The 22,855-nt window shown below is 44.3% G+C and overlaps 1 protein-coding gene across 6 annotated transcripts in view; it reads right to left on the bottom strand.

Moving 5' to 3' along the window:
* Nucleotides 1-72: 72 nt before the first annotated feature.
* Nucleotides 73-22,855, bottom strand: part of TUBGCP4 (tubulin gamma complex component 4) — a 41,430-nt gene continuing 18,647 nt past the window's right edge. For 3 of the 6 annotated variants that reach the window (XM_034435612.3, XM_034435611.3, XM_034435613.2), the window contains 11 exons: nt 18,910-19,075; nt 18,166-18,290; nt 17,907-17,957; nt 17,707-17,812; nt 17,340-17,447; nt 16,935-17,073; nt 16,662-16,839; nt 16,352-16,486; nt 5,651-5,767; nt 800-939; nt 73-446 (listed from right to left, as the gene is read on the bottom strand). In XM_034435612.3, coding sequence (XP_034291503.1) covers nt 431-446; nt 800-939; nt 5,651-5,767; nt 16,352-16,486; nt 16,662-16,839; nt 16,935-17,073; nt 17,340-17,447; nt 17,707-17,812; nt 17,907-17,957; nt 18,166-18,290; nt 18,910-19,075 — 1,281 coding nt within the window. In that variant the 3' untranslated portion in view covers nt 73-430. Of the gene's footprint in view, nt 447-795; nt 940-5,650; nt 5,768-16,351; nt 16,487-16,661; nt 16,840-16,934; nt 17,074-17,339; nt 17,448-17,706; nt 17,813-17,906; nt 17,958-18,165; nt 18,291-18,909; nt 19,076-22,855 lie in introns of those variants that run through there. The other 3 variants (XM_087877835.1, XM_087877836.1, XM_087877834.1) reach the window with 2 other exon arrangements.

Genomic DNA, 22,855 nt, shown 5'->3' with positions numbered 1-22,855 from the left:
AACAAAAACAGACTGAGCAACTGAAATCTCCAAGGCCAGGTTACTTTTCATATACGACTCCAACTTCAGAAATGGAACAAAAAATATTTTTATGCAGTTAATAGCATTGCACCCTTTATAGTTATCAACTGATTTTGGCTTAGAAATGGTGAAGGGGACCACTTCAAAAGGCTGGACTTCTGGCTCTGCAGTCACAGCAAAAAGGGGTGACTCATTTTGGAGCCTGAAGCAAGCAGTGCTTCTCCCTTTGCTTCTAAAGGAGCCCAAGGACCCCGAAAGCTATTTAATATGCAAAACTCCACTTGCAAAGCTGTGGCAGCCCTGCAAGAAACAAGCCTCCGCTGTCCTCCGCCAGTAGCTGGAATGTTGCTGCCATTGCAGGCCAGGACACTTCTTGGAAACTGTGGCCATTGATGCTCTCAGTGGGCTATCATTCCAGCCCCACACTGTAGGGAAAGAAAAGGGATTCAAAGGGAGGACATGGAGGAAGCAAATTGTGCACAAATTGAGATACATTTTCTAATACATGGACAGATTACAACAGACACGAGGAGCATGATCTAACTAATCACAAAAGACCAGGGAGGCAGGGGGCAGCTGCTATTCTGCCATTTCCCCCATGTGTGATAGGGTAGCAAGTAAAAGGAAAAAGGGAGTGGACATCACGCCTGTTGCCCATGCCACGTAGCCTGGAGGGGAAGCCACGGGGCTTGACACAACCTTTGGCCAGGTGTTCCCCACTGATTCTGTTGGAAGGGGGCTAGAGGAGCATCCTCTGCTTTGGGGTGCTGAGCCTTACCTGCCCAAAGTGCCTCCAGCGTGAGTGTAGTACTTGTTGTAGTCCAGGCGTAACAGCAGTTGTGCCAAGTCAGAATTTATCTGGTGGTTGTGAACACTGGAAAGAATCTTGAAGAGAAGGGAGGACTGGCAGCTGAAGCCCTGCAAAGGGAAACCCAGCCATCAGAGCAGCCTTTGAGACCCAATCTGCTCTCTCTCAGGATGCCCTTAGAGAACCCAGTGGAATCTTCAAAAAGCAATTTCAGACAGGAGAAGAATGGCACTGCCATGCCCAAGGTGGAAAAACATTCTTAAGGGAGGGGAAAGGGTTGTGCAGCTGCTACTGGAGAAGTGAATTTGGCCCTCACCATTTCCACAGCCAGGAATGAAATGGGGGAGAGAAGCCAGGGACAGGGACAGAGGCACCAATGGACCTCTCAACTGTGACAGGAGCTATCTACACCAAGTGTTCAAGACAAACCTCAAAGTAGCTAAAAAGCTAAAACACAAAAGGACAAAGTTGGGATCACAAGGGAAACTAGAATCACGTGAAAACAAAAGTACTCCCTCTTTGAGTACTATGGCTTTACATATCAGGACAAAGTAAAAATCATCTGGTCCTTAGCAGTTCTTAAAAAGTAAATAAATACAACCTCAGAGAACAACAGCATATGATAGATTACACCATGTCATCATTTATTTTACAAAAAGAAAGCCAAAATGGAGAAGACACGTGTGTGAAAAAACCAAGTACACTCTTACTGCCAGGTGCTGCTAATCAAGTGCCTTTGATCAATTGATGATTAGCAAGTGGGATACCCTCTATAAAAGCCGGAGTTTTATGAGTTTGCTGATCTCCAGTTTTGAGGTGAGTAAAGTCAAAAGGCGTAATTGTGCTGCGAGGAAAATAACTCCAGATGCATCTCTGAACTGGCCACTGGCGCAGGTACAGTGCTGTCTCTGCACTTGAAGCCAAATGGTTAAGAGGCAGCAGCTCAGCTCCTGCCAATCAAGGTGCCTGGGCAAGTGACAGCACAGCTCAAGGACCCACCTGAGGAGCAAGGAGGTGCAGCTCCATCGGCAGAGATTTCTTAAGGAACCAGCCGTCTGGGTGAATGAAGCTTGACTGACTCTGGTCTACCATTTCCTTTCCTCCCCATACAAATAATTACTGATACTTTGGCCCCACCTTTTAAAGGATGCTGGTGGCAGCTTCATGGGTGGGATGTTGGCCCCTCCTACCAAGGCTATCTTGCTTAATCAGATCTGATGCAACAGAAGGGCACTTGAGGGGGCGCTCCTGTCACACATGGACCTCACTGTGATAGAGGTTTGCTCAAACAGCTGTTCTTCCAAAACCATTTCGTATCTGACATGCAGAGGAGTCTAATTCCATGCTTTTGGAGCACTCTACAGTTGCATCCAGATATAGAGCAAGTAACAGACTGCCTAAGGACATCTCTTTGCTGTTAGTCAAGAGGACAGGTTATCTGTTGGTTCCAGAAGTGTGGAGAGCATCTCAGGATTAGGCTCATTAAAAATCCTGAGTGAATGACCCTTTGCACCCTTTCTCTACTGACCTGGGTCTTGCAGTACAGCAGTCCTTGACTTATGATAGCAACAGAATGGAATTTCCATCACTAAGTGAAGTGGTTGTAAAATGTGTTAACAATCCTTGCAGTCCTGGTTGCTGTTGTTAACTGAATCCCACAGTTGTTAGCTAAGGCAATTTCCTGCTAGCTGCCCACAACCAAAATCAGTGGGGAAGCCAGTAGGAAGTAGCAAGTCCCAGGCCTACAGACCTGTAAGTGGCTATTGCTGGGTGAAGGAAGGGTTGCGGATGTTGCAAGGGGTTTCATGAAAAGTGTGGGGAGGGTACTAGGGAGTGGGTGTGAGCAGAGGGGCTGGGGGAGGGTGCGCAGGCCAGCAAGGCTAACCCCAGCGACATTCAACCTTCCCTACCGGCTTTATGGAATTTCTATGGAAAAGCTGCAAACAGCAATCGTGATTGTGAGGCACTTGGCAACTAGTTGTAAGTGTGAAAAAGTTGCCAAGCACCCAGATTCAAATTATGGGATTGCTGGGATGGTAGAGCTTCAAGGGCGGTCATTGACTGGATGATTGTAGGTCAAGGACTACTTGTAACTGCAGGCAGGGAGTGCTGCCAAACCAGGCTGTCCTCCCGCTTGATCTGAGTTTTGTTTTTGTTTTTTTTGAAAAAACGTTATTTTTATTTATCATAAACATATTTCAAATGCACAGTTTCTTATCTATTGTTGATCATACATATTCTCTTTTGACTTTCATATTAGTTTGTTCTTCATTCTAAACAATTTAAGTATGCTCGGGGCTGCTCTTCTACCATTCCATCTCCCTTATTTTATAACAATCCTTCTTCTCCTTCTCCTCTCTTTTCCTTCCCTCCCTTCTTCTATCCTCTTCTACTTTCTTCTTTCCTCCTCTCCTTCCCCTTCCTTTCCCCCACACCTCCCTTCTTCCTCCCTTCTAACCTTCTCTCCTACTCTTAATTTCACCTCCATTTCTTCCTCTCCTTTTCTCTTTCTTCTGTTCCTCTCCCTCCTTCCTCTCTTCTCCCCTCCTATCTATCCCTCTACTCCTCTTTCCATTCTCTCTCCATTGTTGTATTCATTTTCAATTCAATATCTTCCAAAATGGTATTCAAGCAATTTTTACTTTCTTTTCAGTTTCTTTTCTATTTTACTGATTTCACACATATCATCATAAATGTACATTTATATAATAACATTTTTTCCTTCCCCCTTTTCCATTTACCCAGGTGTCATCTGGGTTTCTATTTCTTTTTTTGTCTTCTCTCTCATTTACTTCTACCTTATCTAATTTATTAAACTATAATCTTTTATTCATATTTCTTTTCTAGCCATGCATAAAATCGTCTCCGTGTCTTGAAATACACCGATTCCTCTTTTATCTTTTATTCTTAATGTTGGCCTATTCATTTCTGCACATTCTAAAATCTTCTTTATTACTGTAGGAAGTTAGCACCCACCCCTCTCCTGGAAGAGTGAAATATTTTAGGAAATATGAAAAAGGCAGAATATTATATTTCCCTGGGATAAGCATGTTTTGAAGCAGCTCCCACCTTCCTGCCCCCCACCCTTTGTTAATGGGACAGAGGCAGAAACCCAATCCTTTGTCAAAGGACATTTGCAACACAATAGCAACAGAAACTAACACAATGGGACCCATCTAGACGAGGCTCACCACATGGCACCTGGGAAGATTGCATCAGCCAGCAAGACCCCCACCCCCTGGGAGTCTGACAACCAATCAGGATACTCTTTCGGGGCCCCAAGAAATGCAGAGCCAGAGAGAGCATAAAAACCCGAGGATTTACTGTATCTCCCCTTTTTCTGTTCAGGAACTCAAGCCATGTGATCCTGTCCACCATTAAACCATCTTTCCAAGCAGTCTCCATGTTTCCAGTGTCTGTTTTCCCCACTTGGAGCAGAACCTAGAAGGATGTTTCTTCCAACAATTACCTCTCCTGACAAGAATTTTTTCTGCCTTCCACAGTGCAAATACAATTCTTGCCGGTGTTATTATATGAATAATCAAATAAGTATCCTCTTTGCTATATTTCTCCTGTAATATACCCAATAAAAATGCCTGATCTGAGTTTCTAAAGAGGAGCTGCACCTCCCAGCCGTGGGCTGGAAACAGGAGGGGAGCAGCTTGTTCCATGTGCGTTGAGGGAGACCTGCTTCAACAACTCTGAGGATTTTCAGCCTCACCCAATCTGCCGATGGCGGCATCAACAGAGATGGTCCTAAGACCAGGGCTGATCAATTCTGCCGACTCATTCCTTGTGTAGGAGAGCTGGATTGGGCCACCCTCTGACAAGCTCCCTTGGCTGCCTCAGGGAAGACTCACCTGAAAAGGGGATCTTTTACATGGGGGTGGGGGGTGGAGTTAGCCTTAAATGGGGAGGTGGGCTGAGCAAGGACCACCCTCTTTTCAAAATGAAAAATGTCTCTAAAGAGCATGTGTGCAAATCAGGCAGAGCCCCAAATAAAAGAATGCCTTATTTGGGGGGGGGGAGTATAACTTTCTAAAAGCAAAGGGGAGCCACCCTGAAAGGCAAGAGGAGTGGGTAGAAAATTCTGCTTGAAAACTGATAATGATGCATTGCAGACTTTGTTAAATTAAGGTGTGGGGAGTCAAGCATCCTCTTTCCTTTACTGCAATCTTTCACTGCTGTTCTTCTTGCTGTCAAATCTGAAAAGGCCCCTCACCTAGGATTCCCCAAGATTCACCCCCCTCCCCAAATGCCAAACCCAGAGTATCCCAATTTAAGCCAAGAGCGGCAGGGATGCCAAAAGGGAAAGCGGATTTAGGTGATGCAGACACACTTCATCTTTCCAGCTGCTCCTTAAAGCAGCCTCTTCTTTTCCTCGGCTCCTGCAATTCCAGTGAAAGACCCTTGGAAGGACAGCCAGCATGCATGCTCATATGCAAGCCCATCCCCTTTCCTCCCCATGAATTGAGATCATTGCACACGCCCACCCCGGCCTTTCCACTGGGCTGGATGGGGACATTCAAAAGGTCCCCCTCCCCCTTTCAATAGAGTCCTCCAGGATCCTCTGCTGAAATAGGAGAGAACATCTGAACAGCAAAGGGGCCTTTGGCTCCACACTTAGAAACCAAACAGCTCCCTGCATTCTTTACTGAAAGCACCTGGATATTTTAATCAGAATCTGGAATGTTCAAAAGCAGCCCGGGTGAAATCACAAGAGCACAATTGCACTAGGGCTGCTATGTGTGCCTCTTCAGTGTGTATCTGTGTGTGTATGTGAGTGTGTGTGATTGTATGTGAGTGTGTGTGTGTACTTACCTTAGCTAGGATGCTCAGCTGGGCTGTACCCCGTTCATCCAGGGGCCCTCGGTTCTGGCTGACCAATGAACAAAAACTATGGCAGAGATCTAAAATTTCATTCAGGCAGTGAAAAGCCTACAAAATAATTATCAGAAGTAGCTATATTATGTATTCATTTATCTTCCCACAGTTGTTTTAACTGTTATTCTAAACTAATTTTACCAATGAAAATATGAATTAATTCAGGATGAGACTTCCGGTTTGCGAGCTTCGGCGACGGCGGTGACTTTTTAAAGACCGCCAGCCCCGCCGCCTGTAGAGCCGCCCCGCGAACGAGGTGCGGCTCGAAAACTCCGAAATCTTGAAGATTGCAGGAGCAGAGACAGCAGGGCACAGGTTGAGCCCCTGTAACCCCCCCAGGGAATTGCTTCTGGGGGTGAAAACAGGTGTGGCTCCCTCCCAACCTGCGGAGACTCCGGGCGGCGTGGGACGATTCTGCTTTCAGCAGAACAAGCCGGCAGCAGCAAACTTTTAAAGTGAGAGGAATTAATTTTAACAAACAGCGGAAATATCAACTTGAATCCAGAAACTTGAAAACTGCAAGTATTGGCGCTTTGTTGACTTTTTAAATTAAAAGAGAAAGTGAGCGAGTGAAAGTGATTTGAAAAAAAATGGCGTCCAGCGTTTGAGTTAACGAGCTAGTGAAAGTGGATTTGTGAAGCCTCCCTGCTTTGCTACAAAGTTGTAAAATTGCTACAAAGTTGCTCTATCTAAAGAAAAAATTTCTTTTGCTAAAATTTGACTTTGCTTTACTCTAGTTCCACCTGATTAAATCTGGGGGACTTCTTTAGAAGTTTCTGTGGAAGAGGGAAAGGAAAAAGAATTTCCCTCTTCAAAAAAACTAGCTTACGTGGCACGATGGCTTCAAAGAAGCAGGAAGGGAAGGCATCAGGGGGGGGATCCCCCACACATAAACATCAAACGCAACTTCCCCCTGCTCAACAGTTACAAACTCAGAAAAAAGAATTTGATGTGGCAGATTTAAAAGAATTTATTTCTAAAACTTTGGATGATAAATTTCAAGAATCACAACAGGAGATAGATGATAAACTTCAAAAATCACATCAGGAGATAGATGATAAACTTCAAAAATCACATCAGGAATTTTTGCAGGAAATTAATGAAGTTAAAGACATGGTGAAACAGAATCAAATTATGGTGACCAAAAAAATATCAGAAGTGGCGTCTGGCCTGGCAGATTTTATTGGGAAAGTTGATTTTAAAGTTGAAGAATTTAAATCAGAAGTTAATGTTAGGATGAAAGATAATGACTATAAAATTGATGAAGTTGACAATAAAATGCAGAGAATTGAAGATGAGATTGTTATGATACAATTCCGGGCGATGGAATTTGCCATACGGCTTCGGGGAATTCGAGAGGAGGAAAGACAGGACTTGAGACAAGTTTGCTCTGAAGCCCTGGCTAAGATTTTACAAGTTAATCCTGATTTGGTATTTCATAAAATAGACAAAATTTACAGAGTGAACTCTTGGGTGGCCAGGCAAAGACAATTACCCAGAGATGTGGTCATATACTTTACTGAGAGAGAAATTAGAAATGATATCCTGCAAAAATCTTTTCACACTTCTATACAAGTGGGGGGCTCACGGCTTGTAATTTTTAAAGAATTACCTCCTAAAATGCTGAAAGCTAGAAAAGAATTTGATTTTCTTGTTAAGGAATTGAAAAATTTACAGATACCCTTCCGGTGGGATGCACCAGCTGGGGTAATTTTCAGATATAAGGGAGAAGGATATCGGTTGAATACCGTGGAGAAGGCGCAACATTTTTACAGTACTATTCTTAAGGAAAGAACACCATCTCCACGTACATCTACAGTTTTGGAGATTAAGGAGAGTGAAGAGAGGCAATTGAAAGAACAGTCTAAGCAGGAACTAGAAAACGTGCAAGGTGCAGAAGGAGGTATTCTGAGTGAGCCATTGCTGGATTCTTCTCCAATTTTGGATTTGATTCAGTTGACTGAAGTTAAAGATCAACGTATAACTAGAGCTCAATCCAAGCTACTTAAACAAAAGCAACAACTACAACAGGAAAGACAAGACAAGAAGGCAGTTAAGAGCACTGCACAAGAGATTGGCGCTATGGGAGGAGCGAGATCGAAGCTCTCGGATGAACTTCAAGCATATTGCTCTGCGCTCCAGAAAGAGGCTAATGACCTTTAAGTGTTTATCTTGGAATGTCAATGGGTTGAATTCAGCACAGAAAAGAAAAAAATTATTTACATATTTGAAACAATTTAATAATGATATAATATGTTTACAAGAAACGCATATTACAACTCAAGATCAAAAATATTTGATAAACTCAAAATTAGGAGTACATTATATATCTTCAACTTCGCAGAAAAAGAATGGTGTGGTTATTTATGTAAATAAAAAATTAACAGCAAAAGTTATAGAAGTAGATCAAGATGGTAGATTTGTAGCAATTGAATTGTTTACAGCAAATGGGCAAATTCTTTTGATTGGAATTTATGCTCCCAACCAGCAACAGGATTATTTTTATAAGATGTTACATACTAAAATATTGCAATGGGACTACAGATCTATTTTAATTATGGGAGATTGGAATGGAGTAATTGATTCTAAATTAGATAAAAAGAGCTTGGCAAAGTCTAGAATTAGATTACCACAGACCTTTTTTGATATGAAAGAAGATATGGAACTAAAAGATGTTTGGAGAATACATAATCCAAATGAATTGGATTACACTTTTTTTTCTGATAGACATAGATCCTTTTCTAGGATTGATTTTATCTTGTTGTCAAATGATCTACTTGTTAAGACAAAAAGAACAAAGATTTTTCCAAGAACTTTGACTGATCATAGTCCTGTATGGATAGAAATCGAGATGGATAAGGTTGAGAGACGTTCTTGGAGATTAAATGAGAACTTGTTTAGATATGAAAAAAATATAATAGAACTTAAAAAGCATTTGAAAGAATTTTTTGAAATAAATTTGAATAAAGGTACCCCAATTGAAATTGTTTGGGATGCAAGTAAAGCTTATATGAGAGGGGTACTCATCTACATGAACTCTAAACATAGACTGTTCCGACAAAAGAAAAGATCTGAGTTGGAAATGGAAATAAAGAATAAAGAACAGTTACTTATTAAAAACCCAACAGATGAAAGAATACGAAGTGCTATAAAACTTTTGAAAGACCAATTCCAAATGCTTATGGCGGAACAAGTTGCAACAAGCTTACAATACGCGAAGCATAATACATTTTGCAATGCTAATAAACCGGGCAGATGGTTGGCCTACACATTGAGGAAAAAACAAAGTATGCGGACTATTGACAGTATTGATATTGGAGGGAAAGAAATTTTTCAACAAAAATTAATTAAAGAAGCTTTTGTGGATTATTATACTAAACTATATGCCAAAGAAGAGGTGCAGAATGGACTTATAGAAAAATATTTAAAGGATAAGAGAGTTACAAAAATTACTGATCAACAAAAGGAAAGAATGAATTATCTTATAACAGAGGAGGAGATAATAGTAGCAATTAAACAGCTAAAAACAGCTAAAGCTCCTGGCACGGATGGTTTGACTGCAGTGTATTACAAAACTTTACAAGCTGAAATGGTGGGACAACTTAGAGATTTATTTTGCAATATTCAACAAGGGGGTAAAATACCCCCATCCTGGACAACTGCTTATATATCTTTGATACCAAAGGAACAAGTTGGTCCTAAAAAACCAGAGAACTACAGACCAATATCTCTTTTGAACACAGACTATAAAATTTATGCGAAGGTATTAGCCAACAGGTTGATGCCAGTAATCCAAAAGGTGATTCATGAGGACCAAGCGGGATTTATTGAGGGCAGATACATGAAGGACAATGTAAGGCAAGTAATAGATTTATTGGAATATCTTGATAAGAATAAACAGATTTCTGCAGTGCTGGTTTTTTTGGATGCGGAGAAGGCCTTTGATAGAGTGGATTGGAATTTTCTACTAAAGACTTTAAAAAAGATGGGCTTTGGGGACCAATTTACACAGGCGATCTCAGCAATTTATCAAGAGCAAAAAGCACAGATTATTATTAATGGAAGTTTGACGACAGAGTTTAAAATTGAAAAAGGAACAAGACAGGGATGTCCGTTGTCCCCACTTTTATTTATTTTAACATTGGAAGTCTTGCTAAACACAATACGGGACTCAAAAATTTTGAAAGGCATAATGATAAGGCAAGAGGATTATAGAATAAAGGCATTTGCAGATGATCTGGTGGTTACCCTATCACAACCAATGGAATCAACAATCCTGATGAATGACATTATACAAGACTATGGTAGAGTTTCAGGTTTTAGACTGAATTCAAAAAAGACTAAAATGATAGTCAAAAATATGACACAAGATCGTAAACATGAGCTTGAAAGGAGGGCAGGTTTTGAAATTGTACCTAAGGTAAAATATCTTGGAGTTCAGGTTGCAGAATCAAACATGAAATTGTTTCAAAATAACTATGAGGTGTTGTGGCGAGAGGTCCAGAAAGACATGGAGACTTGGAAAAAGCTGCAACTGTCTTTACTTGGAAGAATAGCAGCAGTTAAGATGAACATTTTGCCAAGATTTCTGTTTTTGTTTCAAATGATTCCGGTGCTTAAAAGTGATAAACAACTGAAAGTTTGGCAAACTGGACTTAATAAGTTCGTCTGGAACGAGAAAAAGCCGAGAGTGAAATTGAAAATTATGCAAGATGTTCCTGAAAGAGGAGGCCTTAAACTTCCAAACCTACAGTTATATTATGATGCAGTAGCTTTAACTTTAACAAGCGATTGGTTTGGGGGTAAAAAGGCTGGAATATTGAATGCAGAAAGTTTTGATCTTGAATTTGGATGGCATGCTTACCTATTTTATGATGACAAAGTTGATAAAGTATTTAAAAGTCATATACTTAGAGACTCTTTGATGAGAGTTTGGAAGAAGCACCGACTCAAATGGGATTATAAAATACCGCTATGGCTGGATCTTGGTCATACCTTGTGGAATACAAATATAATGTCACTCGGGGGGTTTTTATACAAAGAGGTTCTTTTTACAGATGCGGGCAGATGGCAGTTGAAGACATTGCAGACACTGTTGGACGAAGGGATTAATTTAACCTGGTTACAATATAATCAATTACAATTGAGATGGAAAGAGGACCAAAAAACTGGTATTATGTTGCACGAGGAAGAATTGGTTAGACATATAAGAGAGAAAGGTCCAATGCATATCAAGAGGCTTTATAATGTTTTGCTAGAAAGGGATTCAGAAACGGAATTAGTTAAAGATTGCATGATTAAGTGGGCACAAAATTTTGAAGAACCAGTGATGTTGGAAACATGGGAAAAAATTTGGGTTCAGAATGTTAAATTTACACAGTCGCAGAATCTGAGGGAAAATTTTTATAAAATGTTTTATAGATGGCATTTAGATCCCAAAAAGTTGTCATGTATGTACCCTAATGTTCAGCCAAAATGTTGGAGATGTGAATGTTTGGATGCTACGTATTATCATGTTTGGTGGACCTGTAGGAAAGTTAAGGCTTTTTGGATAAAAATATGGTGGGTCATGCAGAATGTTTTGAAGAAAAAAATTCAATTTTCTCCACAATTGTTTTTATTGGGCATAGTTAAGGGTTTTACACGGGATGAAACAAAATTAATATTGTATATGATAACAGCAGCAAGATTGTTGATAGGTAAATATTGGAAGAATGAAGCTTTGCCTACTATCGAGGAATGGACTTCGAAGATGGCCAGTTTTGCAGAGATGGCGAAGATTTCAGCATATTTAAAAGATTGTTCACAAGAGACTTATGAATGGGAATGGAAAAGGTGGATAGAATATGTTCAGAACAAATACCAAATTAGAAAGTATCAAATAGCTTTTATTTGAAAACAATGTATTAGAAATATTTTAATATAAAGAGATAAAGAGGGAAAATTATATAGGGGGAGGGATGGGTTCAGGTATATATATCAGTGTTATTAGTCATGAGTACATAATAGGGAAGTCTGGGGGGGGGGGAGGGTTAGGGAGGGTTAGGGAGGACGGGAAGTTTGGGGAGGGAGGTGGGGGGGTGAAAAAAGGGGTGAAAATGTAATTGTAAAACTTTTGCAATAAAAAAAAAAAAAAAAAAAAAAGAAAATATGAATTAATTCAGCTCTGGGTTGTGAACTCAACACTTCTTTAACAACTTGGATTAGAATTATGGAGAGAATACTTATCAAATCTATAGACAGTACAAAACTGATGGGACACTAAATTCCTTAGAACACACGGGGTGCTGGGGTGGGGGTTGAAGGGGAAAGTTAGCCTAATGCTTCACATGTGAATTTCACATTCCACCTGACTTTTCTGCAATCACTATCTGTCAGTAAAGGTTCCTTTTGAAATGCAAACCGCATCAAGAGTTTTACTTTCTTGAGAAGGTAGCTGAGGCAGGTCCTTACAATAATATTGAATGTTAGAAATCAAATGCAGTTTTTGAATGGGAAAATATCCAGCTGGGCAATCATATCTGCATGACAAAATCACTCAGATTCGGGAAGGTCTGGACTCCGACTGGATAGGTCCAGCGAGGGTGACGGAGGCAGGTCTTGAGAATGTTATAAATAATTTATAAATAAATAATTTTATTTCTATACCGCCCTTCTCCCGAAGGACTCAGGGCGGTGTACAGCCAATTTAAAAACACAACACACAACAATAATTAAAAATTAAAATAATTACATAGATTTGGCCGATTTAAAACCCCAAACATTTAAAATACCCCAATTAAAATTATTAAGTTGATAGCCCTGCCTGGCGGAACAACAGGGTCTTCAGTGCGCAATGAAACACTCGGAGGTCGGAGATCTTGCGTATTTCCGGGGGCAGTTCATTCCACAGGGCTGGGGCTCCCACAGAAAAGGCCCTCCCCCTGGGTGTCGCCAGCCGACATAACTTGGCTGATGGCACCCTGAGGAGACCCTCTCTGTGGGAGCGGACTGGTCGGTGGGAGGCTATTGGTGGCAGAAGACGGTCTCGAAGGTACCCGGGTCCTATGCCATGGAGCGCTTTAAAGGTGGTAACCAACACCTTGAATCGCACCCGGAAGACCACTGGGAGCCAGTGCAGCTCGCGCAGGAGGGGTGTCACGCGGGCACAACGAGTTGCGCCCATAACCACCCGCGCGGCCGCATTCTGGACCAGTTGGAGCCTCCGAGTGCTCTTCAAGGGGAGCCCCATGTAGAGAGCATTACAATAGTCCAGCCGGGAGGTGACAAGGGCATGAGTGACCGTGCGCAAGGCGTCCCGGTCCAGAAAGGGCTGCAACTGGCGGATCAGGCGAACCTGATAAAAGGCCCCCCTGGCCACGGCCGTCATATGCTCTTCTAAAGACAGCCGTGCGTCCAGGAGGACACCCAGATTGCGAGCCCTCTCTGTGGGGGGCAAAGATTCACCCCCAATAGTCAGCGATGGCACCTGCTGACTATATCGGGACGCCGGCAGCCACAGCCACTCGGTCTTGGACGGGTTGAGTCTGAGCCTGTTCCTCCCCATCCAGACCCGCACGGCCTCCAGGCAGCGAGACATCACATCAAGGGCATCGTTGGGGTGGTCTGGGGTGGAGATGTACAGCTGAGTATCATCAGCGTACAGATGACACTTCACCCCAAAACCACGGATGATCTCACCCAGTGGCTTCACATAAATGTTGAACAGAAGGGGCGAGAGGACCGACCCTTGTGGCACTCCCCATGCGAGATGCCTCGAGGTCGACCTCTGCCCCCCTGCCAACACGAACTGCGAGCGGTCGGAGAGGAAGGAGGAGAACCACCGCAGAACGGTGCCCCCTATTCCTAACCCTCTCAACCGCCGCAGCATGATACCATGGTCGATGGTATCAAAAGCCGCTGAGAGATCTAATAGGACTAGGACAGAGGAGCAACCCCTGTCCCGAGCCCTCCAGAGATCATCCACCAACGCGACCAATGCCGTTTCTGTGCTGTGCCCCTGCCTGAAGCCCGACTGGCACGGGTCTAGATAGATAGCTTCATCCAGGTGCCCGGGCAGTTGTCGTGCCACCACACTCTCAACAACCTTCGCCACAAAACGAAGGTTGGAGACCGGACGGTAGTTAACTAATTCAGCCGGGTCCAGGGAAGGCTTCTTGAGGAGGGGCCTCACCACCGCCTCTTTCAAGGCGGCGGGAAAGGCACCCTCACTCAGAGAAGCAGTTATAATCCCCTGGAGCCAGCCTCGTGTAACCTCCCGGGAGGCCAGTACCAACCAGGAGGGACATCTGGGATGAGTTTGATCCTGTGACCCCAGATGACGTGGACAGGATTCTGGGTAGATTGAACGTGACCACATGTTTGTTGGACCGGTGTCCCTCCTGGTTAGTGCTGGCTTCCCGGGAGGTGACGCGAGGCTGGCTCCAGGGGATTATAAATGCTTCATTGGGCGAGGGTGTCTTCTTCCCCTTGAAGGAAGCGGTGGTGAGGCCTCTCCTCAAGAAGCCCTCCCTGGACCTGGCAGTATTGGCTAATTATCGTCCAGTCTCCAACCTTCGCTTTGTGGCGAAGGTTGTTGAGAGTGTGGTTGCGCGACAGCTTCCCCAGTACCTGGATGAAACGTTGTATCTGGATCCGTTCCAGTTGGGTTTCAGGCCTGGGTACAGCATGGAAATGGCATTGGTCGCGTTGGTTGATGATCTCTGGAGGGCTCAGGACAGGGGTTGCTCCTCTATCCTGGTCCTGTTAGATCTCTCAGCGGCTTTTGATACCATCGACCATGGTATCATGCTTGCACTGGTTGGAAGAGTTGGGGGTGGGAGGCACCGTATTACGGTGGTTCTCCTCCTTTCTCTCCAACCGGTCGCAGTCTGTGTTGACAGGGGGGCAGAGGTCAACCCCGAGGCCCCTCATATGTGGGGCGCCGCAGGGATCGGTCCTCTTGCCCCTTTTGTTCAACATTTATGTAAAGCCGCTGGGCGAGATCATCCGTGGTTTCAGGGTGAAGTACCATCAGTACGCTGACGACACCCAGCTGTACATCTCCACCCCGGACCACCCCAACGATGCCTTTGAAGTGATGTCCCGGTGCCTGGAGGCCGTACGGATCTGGGGAGAAACAGGCTCAGGCTCAACCCATCCAAGACAGAGTGGCTGTGGTTTCCGACGTCCCAATATAGTCAGCTGGTGCCATCACTGACTATTGGGGGCGAATCATTGGCCCCCACGGAAAGGGCTCGCAACTTGGGCGTCCTCCTGAATTCACGGCTGTCTTTAGAAGAGCACTTGATGGCCGTGACCAGGAGGATTTTTCATCAGGTTCGCCTGATTCGCCAGTTGCGTTCCTTTCTAGATCGGGACTCCCTACGCACAGTCACTCATGCCCTTGTCACCTCTCATCTGGACTATTGTAACGCTCTCTACATGGGGCTCCCCTTGAGGTGCACTCGGAGGCTCCAACTGGCGCAGAGTGCGGCCGCACGGGTGGTTATGGGAGCGACGTGGAGTTCCCATGTAACACCTCTCCTGCGCGAGCTGCACTGGCTCCCGGTGGTCTTCCGAGTGCGCTTCAAGGTTTTGGTTATCACCTTTAAAGCGCTCCATGGCTTAGGACCTGGTTATCTACGGGACCGCCTGCTACCACCAATAGCCTCCCACCGGCCAGTACGCTCCCATAGAGAGGGGCTCCTCCGGGTGCCGTTGGCCAAACAATGTTGACTGGCGGCCCCTAGGGGGAGAGCCTCCTCTGTGGGGGCACCTACGATCTGGAACGAGCTCCCCCCAGAGATACGGAGGATCCCGGATCTGCACACCTTCCATCGCGCGCTTAAGACTTTTTTATTTCATCAAGCTGGCCTGGCCTAAATCTTCTCCCCTTTTTGAATGTAAATTTTAATTTGTTTTTAAATTATGGGGTATTTTAAATTTGTTCAGCCAATTTTAAATTTTTGTATTTATGTGTTTTATTCTATGGCTGTTCACCGCCCTGAGTCCTTCGGGAGTAGGGCGGTATAGAAATCCAATAAAATATAAATATAAATATACTTATGAAAAAGATCTGGAAGACTAGCTAATTGCAAACTGAACCAGCAGCCCTGATATGGCTGCAAAAGGGCAAATGCAACTTTAGACTATATCAACAGAACTAATTCCTAAATTACAGGGCTTAATCATCCCACTTAATTTTGAATCGATAACTCCTAGTTTGAGTGAGTGTTCATTCAACTGTAAAGGATTCAAACTTGCTAGAACAGATGACCTCGAAATGAGCCACAAGGAAAACTGGGGTGAGACAGAAGGGCACTTCTTCAAGTACCTACCAGGATATCAGTAACCAAAGGTGGTATAAATCTGTTTTCTATCATGAGAGGACAGAAGATGGAATAATGGACTAAAGTTGCTGGAAGGCTGATTCCAGTTAAATATTCAGGAAAAAAATCTTAACAGGAAGAGCAGTTCTTCAGGGGAACCAATTACCCAACCACTCCACTAAATCAATCACCTACACTGGGGAGATGAATGGGCTAAAGACGGGCATGCCACCCTTCCACATATTTCCTGCAAGTTTGCATGCACTGACCAAGGGGACACATTCCAAGGATCCAAGAGGGGAAACGGCTGATGATAACCTACACTTACCGGTTTCAAGAGAATAAAAGACTGGGCCAGGAGGTTGCTCAAAAAGTGATCGTGAGCCAGTCGGATACTCTCAAAATCACGGGTGGAGTTGATCTGCTGAAGGAGCTGTGAGAACTGAGACTCAAGGACATCCACCTGAAAGAAAGCAAACCAGAAGCACTACTTTTAGCACCGAGGGTCAAGAAAAAGTAGAGAAAAACTGGTAAGAAGTTGTGAGAGCAATTTCAGCCAGCAGCTGTCAGCAGAAAAAGCTGAGAACAAAGCAGCTGAGCTGTTTGGGCCTTTTTCAGACGCCCTGGCAGACACTTACTTGCAGGTAATATTGCAAATTGTCCACGAGGAAAGTCATGTGATGGCGCAGCCGCCACTTGATGGCATCCGTTCGCCTGGATTCTAGGCACTTGCACCGCATCTGCAGAGCCCAGCAGTGCTGCAGTTCGGCCTGGACTCGCCTCACACTCAGCAAGTATTTGAAGACCACGTTGTACCTGCAGCCAAGAGTCAGCTGGGCTGAGCCCCGGGTCACAAAGCTCCCAGGACAGCAGCAGGCCCCCTCCCACTTCCCAGAGAAGGCAGCGCTCACTTTTCCAGGATGGCAGGTGTGAAAAGGATGTGCAAAGGCCACTGAACTTTGTAGGAGAGCCCCAAGGCAGCCCAGCCGGAAGTGGGGGACTCATGAGGAGACAGTTCTCGAGAAGGGGTTTCCCGGTTCTGGGAAGGGTCTGAAAAGGAAGCCAATCAACAACTTGGATTGAAGGCCAGAGGCAGCTGGACAAGTGAAGGCCGCAGCTGAGGTCCATGCCAGGGGTGGGGGGTGCGTGAGGGGGGGGCTCCTGTAGCCTCTCCTGCCAAGAGCTCTGAAGGTCTGCTCAGCCAGCTGTGATGCTTGCCACCTTTGAGGAAAAACTGAAGCAGTGGCTTAATGCAGCTTTCTGCTCCCATTTTGAACTCCCCAATGTGGCGTCCAGCCTCTTGCACCAACACCCACCTCGGTGTTCCTTTCCATGGTAATGGATGGTCAGGTGAAGAAAAGGCAGGAGGTTGTCGTCATCCAAGAGCACTTTGTGGGCCGACTGCTGGAATGCCACATTCACATCTGAGGGAAGGAACAGATGCCTTTCAATGGGGGGAGGGGGGGGCAGAAGGAAAATAGGCCTTTTGCTGCCTCCCCCTTTTCACACAGTAACTCTCAGAGGCCAAACAATTCTGCTTCTCTCCTCTGCATCTGTCTGTCCAGGCTTAGATAACAACACAGGGTGCATTTGAAACTGTGATTCTGGGAGTCCAGCCTGCCAGAAATGCCACTCAAGGAGCATTTCAAGCCGCAGGGCCTTTTCAGAGACGGAGAGACTCACCATGCTCAGTCACTGCAGATGGTGGTGTCTTTAGCATGTGCTGTGCAGTATCAATAAAGGCCTGAAACAATTCTCCTCTCCCCAATAGGTAAAAATCTTTAATGATCTAGAAGAAAGGCAACGACATGAAAGCCATCCTGTTCAGCAACTTCCTTCCATTGGGAAACGGGACCTCACAAGCTACAGGAAGACCTATTTACCTTCAACTGGCCTATCAAGTCGGACTCTTCCACCATCAGCTTCCATAAGTGCTTAGGAAAGAGAAAAGCCCCAGCATCAAGATCCAGAAACTGCACCCAACTGCAAATGTGCCACCCAAAGCTCCTCTCCCTGCTCATTCCTTGTGCAAGGTCCCCCCCGCCTCCCTTCTGGCAGGATGGGCAGCCCCATCCTGCCCATAGAAGTTCTTCTAGAACTTCTCTCGGTCATGAAAAGCTTCCTAAGGGTCCTTTGCCTGACCTCAGCCACAGTGCTCCGGATCCAGTCAACCACTGACTCAAAGTCCATCAGATTGAAGAGGGGCTGCTGCTTGAGACGATGCAGCTCAGCAGCAAAAGTCTCCTCCTGGTTCTTCAGGATGGAGCCTGTGAGAGAAGAGATTTCCATGGAGGCTTTGCCCTCTTCTCAAGATCTTGTATGTGTAATAGAAGGCTGCGTGAACACATTAGCTCAGACAAGAACCCAGAAACAGCAACAAGGAGAGGTGTACATTGTCATGGGAATTAGTATGGTTTAGTTTACATTGCAGAAAAAGAAAAAACTTCAAAAATGTAAAAGAAAGAAAATGCACTACCCTCCGGGGGCGGAGGTGGGGGGCAGCTATGTAGAACAGCATCAGAAAGAGAGGAAAAACTTCATAAAGGTGAATGGCTGAAATGGGCTGCAAAGGATCTTTCTTTGATCTTCTAGTCAGAGAGGCCTCTTGTAACCTGGATCACTGATCCAATTCAGACAGATCTCAAGGGACCACTTTCAGGTTCTGCTCATCCCTGATGGTCCACTCGGGATAAGGAAAACAGGAGTAAGCCTGGCCTATATATTGAGAAGGGTTGCCCAGACTGCTTAGCTTATAGCCCAGCCTTGAGAAGACGGGTACAAGGGCTGGCAGGAAAGGATTCCCACAACCAGCATACAAACCATCTGCCAAACCAGCCCACAATCATTCTTAGCTCACATGGAAGAAATCACAGCCAATCACAGTACCTTTTTTGGTAAGAGTTACATTCTGACTCTCAAACATCTGCACAGATTCCCCTACAAAGAGGATTTTTTCAGCGACACGAGCTGGAATGTAGGAAGGCAGCATCTCCATCCGCAGAGAGAACTGTTTTGGAGAAGGGGCCAACATATTCTCTTCCTCAATTAGCCTCTGTTGAAACAAGGTTGGTGGGAGGGAGAAATAAAAATTGATTCTAACACAAACCCAAGAGTCACGGATGGAACATCCAGCTTTTTAGAAGGCTTGGGAGGGATGCCCAAGACAGGAGGAATCTCTCTCTTAATTTAAGAGTTCAGGGACTGGGAGAAACAATGCTAAGTTTGAGGGGGAAATATTGCCATTTTGCCCTTGTTCCCATTGCCCTGGAAGGTGTTTTTTAAACATGCTGAGTTCTGAAATCCTTTTGGACTCTGTGGGCGGGAGGTGGGGGTGGGGGTGGGGACGAGAGAAAGAGATGGCAACAAAGGTTGCTTTCAGACCACTTCCAGAATCCCTCAAAACTTGCATAAAGTTATTTTTTGGAACAAAGTTTATTCCTCCCTTAATTCTCTTCTAAAAATTACAAGGAAGTGAGAACGTCCTGTACTTCCCCTTCCCCTCCTCATTTCTGTTCCTCCCCTTAAATATCGACATGCTCTTTCATGGGAGGGGGGGGCGTGGTCAGCATTGCGGCAAGACTTTTTTGGGGGGGGCTCCTGAAAAATCGTTGACGTTGCAGCCATTTGGGGGTCTTTATTGACCGAAGCCATCCTGTAGGGACGATGAACAAGAGAGGCACTGACTGGAGAGCACAGGGAAGCCGGAAATTCCCTGGCTAGTTGGAAGAAGCCTCTCAACCAGACGACTGAGAAAGCAGCCATTGAATGTGCCACTAAGAAGCTGGGGCAGTCACATCTGAAGCGGAGAAGTAAAGGAAGTGGAATCATCTGGGTGAAAAGCTTGCTTTTTAAATATATATTTCTTTTCGAACAGCGATCCCATTGCGAACTGGTAGTAAAGGTAAGTAGAACCCACTCCTGTTGCAGCGCCATCTAGAGGTACCAGTGAAAAGACATTGTTTTGAATAAACTGAATAAGGCCTTGAGACTGTTGAACTGATAAGAAACTAGTGTGCCTGGTGGAGAGCTGCATATTGAGAGTGTTATCTTTAACATACATTGCCTTTTGAAGTTTGTGCAAAAAGCAGCATAGGAAAGATTGTTGACATTTTGCATATAGCCTTGACTGCGAGTTTTTTTTCTCTCTCTCCTTTGTTTCTGGCTTGGGACTTTTAGCAATTTTTTTTTTTTGCTCTGCTGACGACACTCAGCTGTACATCTCCACTCCGAACCACCCCAATGATGCCCTTGACGTGATGTCCCAGTGCCTGGAGGCCGTGCGGATCTGGATGGGGAGAAACAGGCTCAAACTCAACCCTTCCAAGACTGAGTGGCTGTGGCTCCCGGCGTCCCGGTATAGTCAGCTGGTGCCATCGCTGACTATTGGGGGTGAGATCTTGGCCCCCACAGAGAGGGCTCACAACCTGGGTGTTCTCCTGGATGCACGGCTGTCTTTGGAAGAGCACATGACAGACATGGCCAGGGGAGCTTTCTATTGGGTTCACCTGATGCACCAGTTGCGTCCCTTTCTGGACCAGGATGCCCTGCACACAGTCACTCATTCCCTCGTCACATCCCAACTGGACTACTGCAACGCTCTCTACATGGGGCTCCCCTTGAAGAGCACTCGGAGGCTCCAGCTGGTCCAGAATGCGGCCGTGCGAGTGGTTATAGGTGAGACTCGGCGCGCCCATGTAACACCCCTCCTGCGTGAGCTGCACCGGCTCCCGTTGGTCTTCCGAGTGCGATTCAAGGTGTTGGTCACCTTTAAAGTGCTCCATGGCTTAGGACCGGGATACATACGAGACCGCCTTCTGCCATCAACAACCTCCCACCGGCCAATACGCTCCCATAGAGAGGGGCTCTTCAAGGTGCCGTCGGCCAAACAATGCCAACTGGCGACACCCAGGGGGAGAGCCTTCTCTGTGGGGGCACCAGCCCTTTGGAATGAACTGCCCCTAGAGCTTCGTCTTAGCCCCGACCTGCGTACTCTTCGCCGTGCCCTAAAGACCTTCCTGTTTCAGCAAGCCGGACTGGCCTAATATGAATTTTAAGTGGGTGTATGTGTGTTTTAATTGAGGGCCAAATTGTATAGTTTTAATTGGTTTTAAATTTTATAAATTCATGTGTTTTAACGTGGCTGTACACCGCCCTGAGTCCCCTGGGAGAAGGGTGGTATAGAAATCCAATAAACTCTAAACTCTAACTCCAATTGTTGATTTTTCGTTTCTCCTTTTTTATTTTTCTTTGGAATCAGAGTTGGGATTGCTTTTTCTTTTTGGTCTTTTTACATTTGTGGATAATTTTTTTCTTCTCTTTTATTGTTTTTTCTTTTGGCTGGTTGGTTTTCTGGATGTTTTAAAATTTGGATTAAGGTAAGAAGAACCTGAGGAATAAGAAGTTTTGGAGTTTTTGGTTTTGGTTTTTATTTTGTTTTCCTTTCTTCTTCCCTTTCATTTTTGGTTTTTGGGTTGATTGAGCATTTCAATTCCCCCCCCCCATCTCTCTTTTTGCTAATCCATTCAACGGGGTGGATTAGATATTTGGATTATAAATTAAAGCTGTACTTGGATTACAAGCCTGGTGGATCCACCAGTATTAAGACGTGACAAGATGAAGAAGACAACAACACAATTACTTTCCACAGCTAAAACTTCAAGCCCTGCAGCTCAGAGAACATTGGACACTATGGCCATGCAATTGGAATTAAAAAATATGATACAGGTCTTACATGAAGATTTTAAAGAAAGAATAAATAAACTGGATGAGAGAATGGAAAAAGTAGAAGGGGATCTTAAAGATGTCAAGGAGATGATTGGAAAGAATGAAGAAAGAATACAAAAAGTGGAAGAAAAAGCAGAATCAACAGAAAAGAGTGGGAGAGATGGATGATAGACTTACAACAATTGATAAAAATCAGGAAAGACAATTATTTCCCTTGAAATGGATTGTGCAGATTATTATTTAAGATTTCAAAATATAGAAGAAGAGAAGGGGGAGAATCTGGCTGAAGTTATGGCAGAGTTATTGGCGGAAGCGATGGAGGAAACTAAAGAAAAAATATTAAATGGGATTGATGAGATATTCAGGGTATACACTAGATATATATAAACAAGAGACAATATCAGGAGAGGAGATAAAGCAATATTTAGAAAAGTCTGAATTACCTAAAATACCAGAAAAATACAAAAAGGCTTTGGAAGAAAAGATAACGATGATGGAATTAACAGAGGGGATTAAAAAACAAAAGAATGGTAAAATACCGGGTCCAGATGGTTTGCCAACAGAGTTATATAAAATATTACAGGACGTATTTAGTAATACAATGTTGGAAGTATTCAATGAATTCTTAGTAAATGCAAAAATACCCAATTCTTTTTTTTTTTTAATTGAAAAAGTTTTACAAATACATTTTCTCCCCAATTACCCCCCCAACCCTCCCTATCCCCCCCTAGCCCTCCCATCCCCCCAGGACTTCCACAAAATATAATCCATATCAAAATCACTTTTTATAAAACTTGAACCCCTCCACCCCGTATATTTTCCACATCTTCACAAAGTTCAATTATTCTATCCCTATATAATACTTTCAGTTAAAAGCTATCTGATATTTCCTAGTTTGATATTTATTCTGCACATAATCTATCCACTTTTTCCACTCCCATACATAAGTCTCTTGTGTCCGATCTTTTAAGCATGCTGAAATCTTCGCCATCTCAGCAAAACTGCCTACTATTGAAGAATGGACTTTGAAGATGGCCAAAAATACCCAATTCTTGATAGATTTACAACAAGTTAAAAACTATAGACCGATTTCCTTGTTAAATGCGAA

Source organism: Pantherophis guttatus, chromosome 13 (genome assembly GCF_059756535.1).
Source record: "Pantherophis guttatus breed Tessera chromosome 13, ASM5975653v1, whole genome shotgun sequence".
Taxonomy (NCBI): domain Eukaryota; kingdom Metazoa; phylum Chordata; class Lepidosauria; order Squamata; family Colubridae; genus Pantherophis; species Pantherophis guttatus.
Note: the sequence above shows the minus strand (reverse complement) of the source record. Positions and strands in the feature narration are given on the sequence as shown.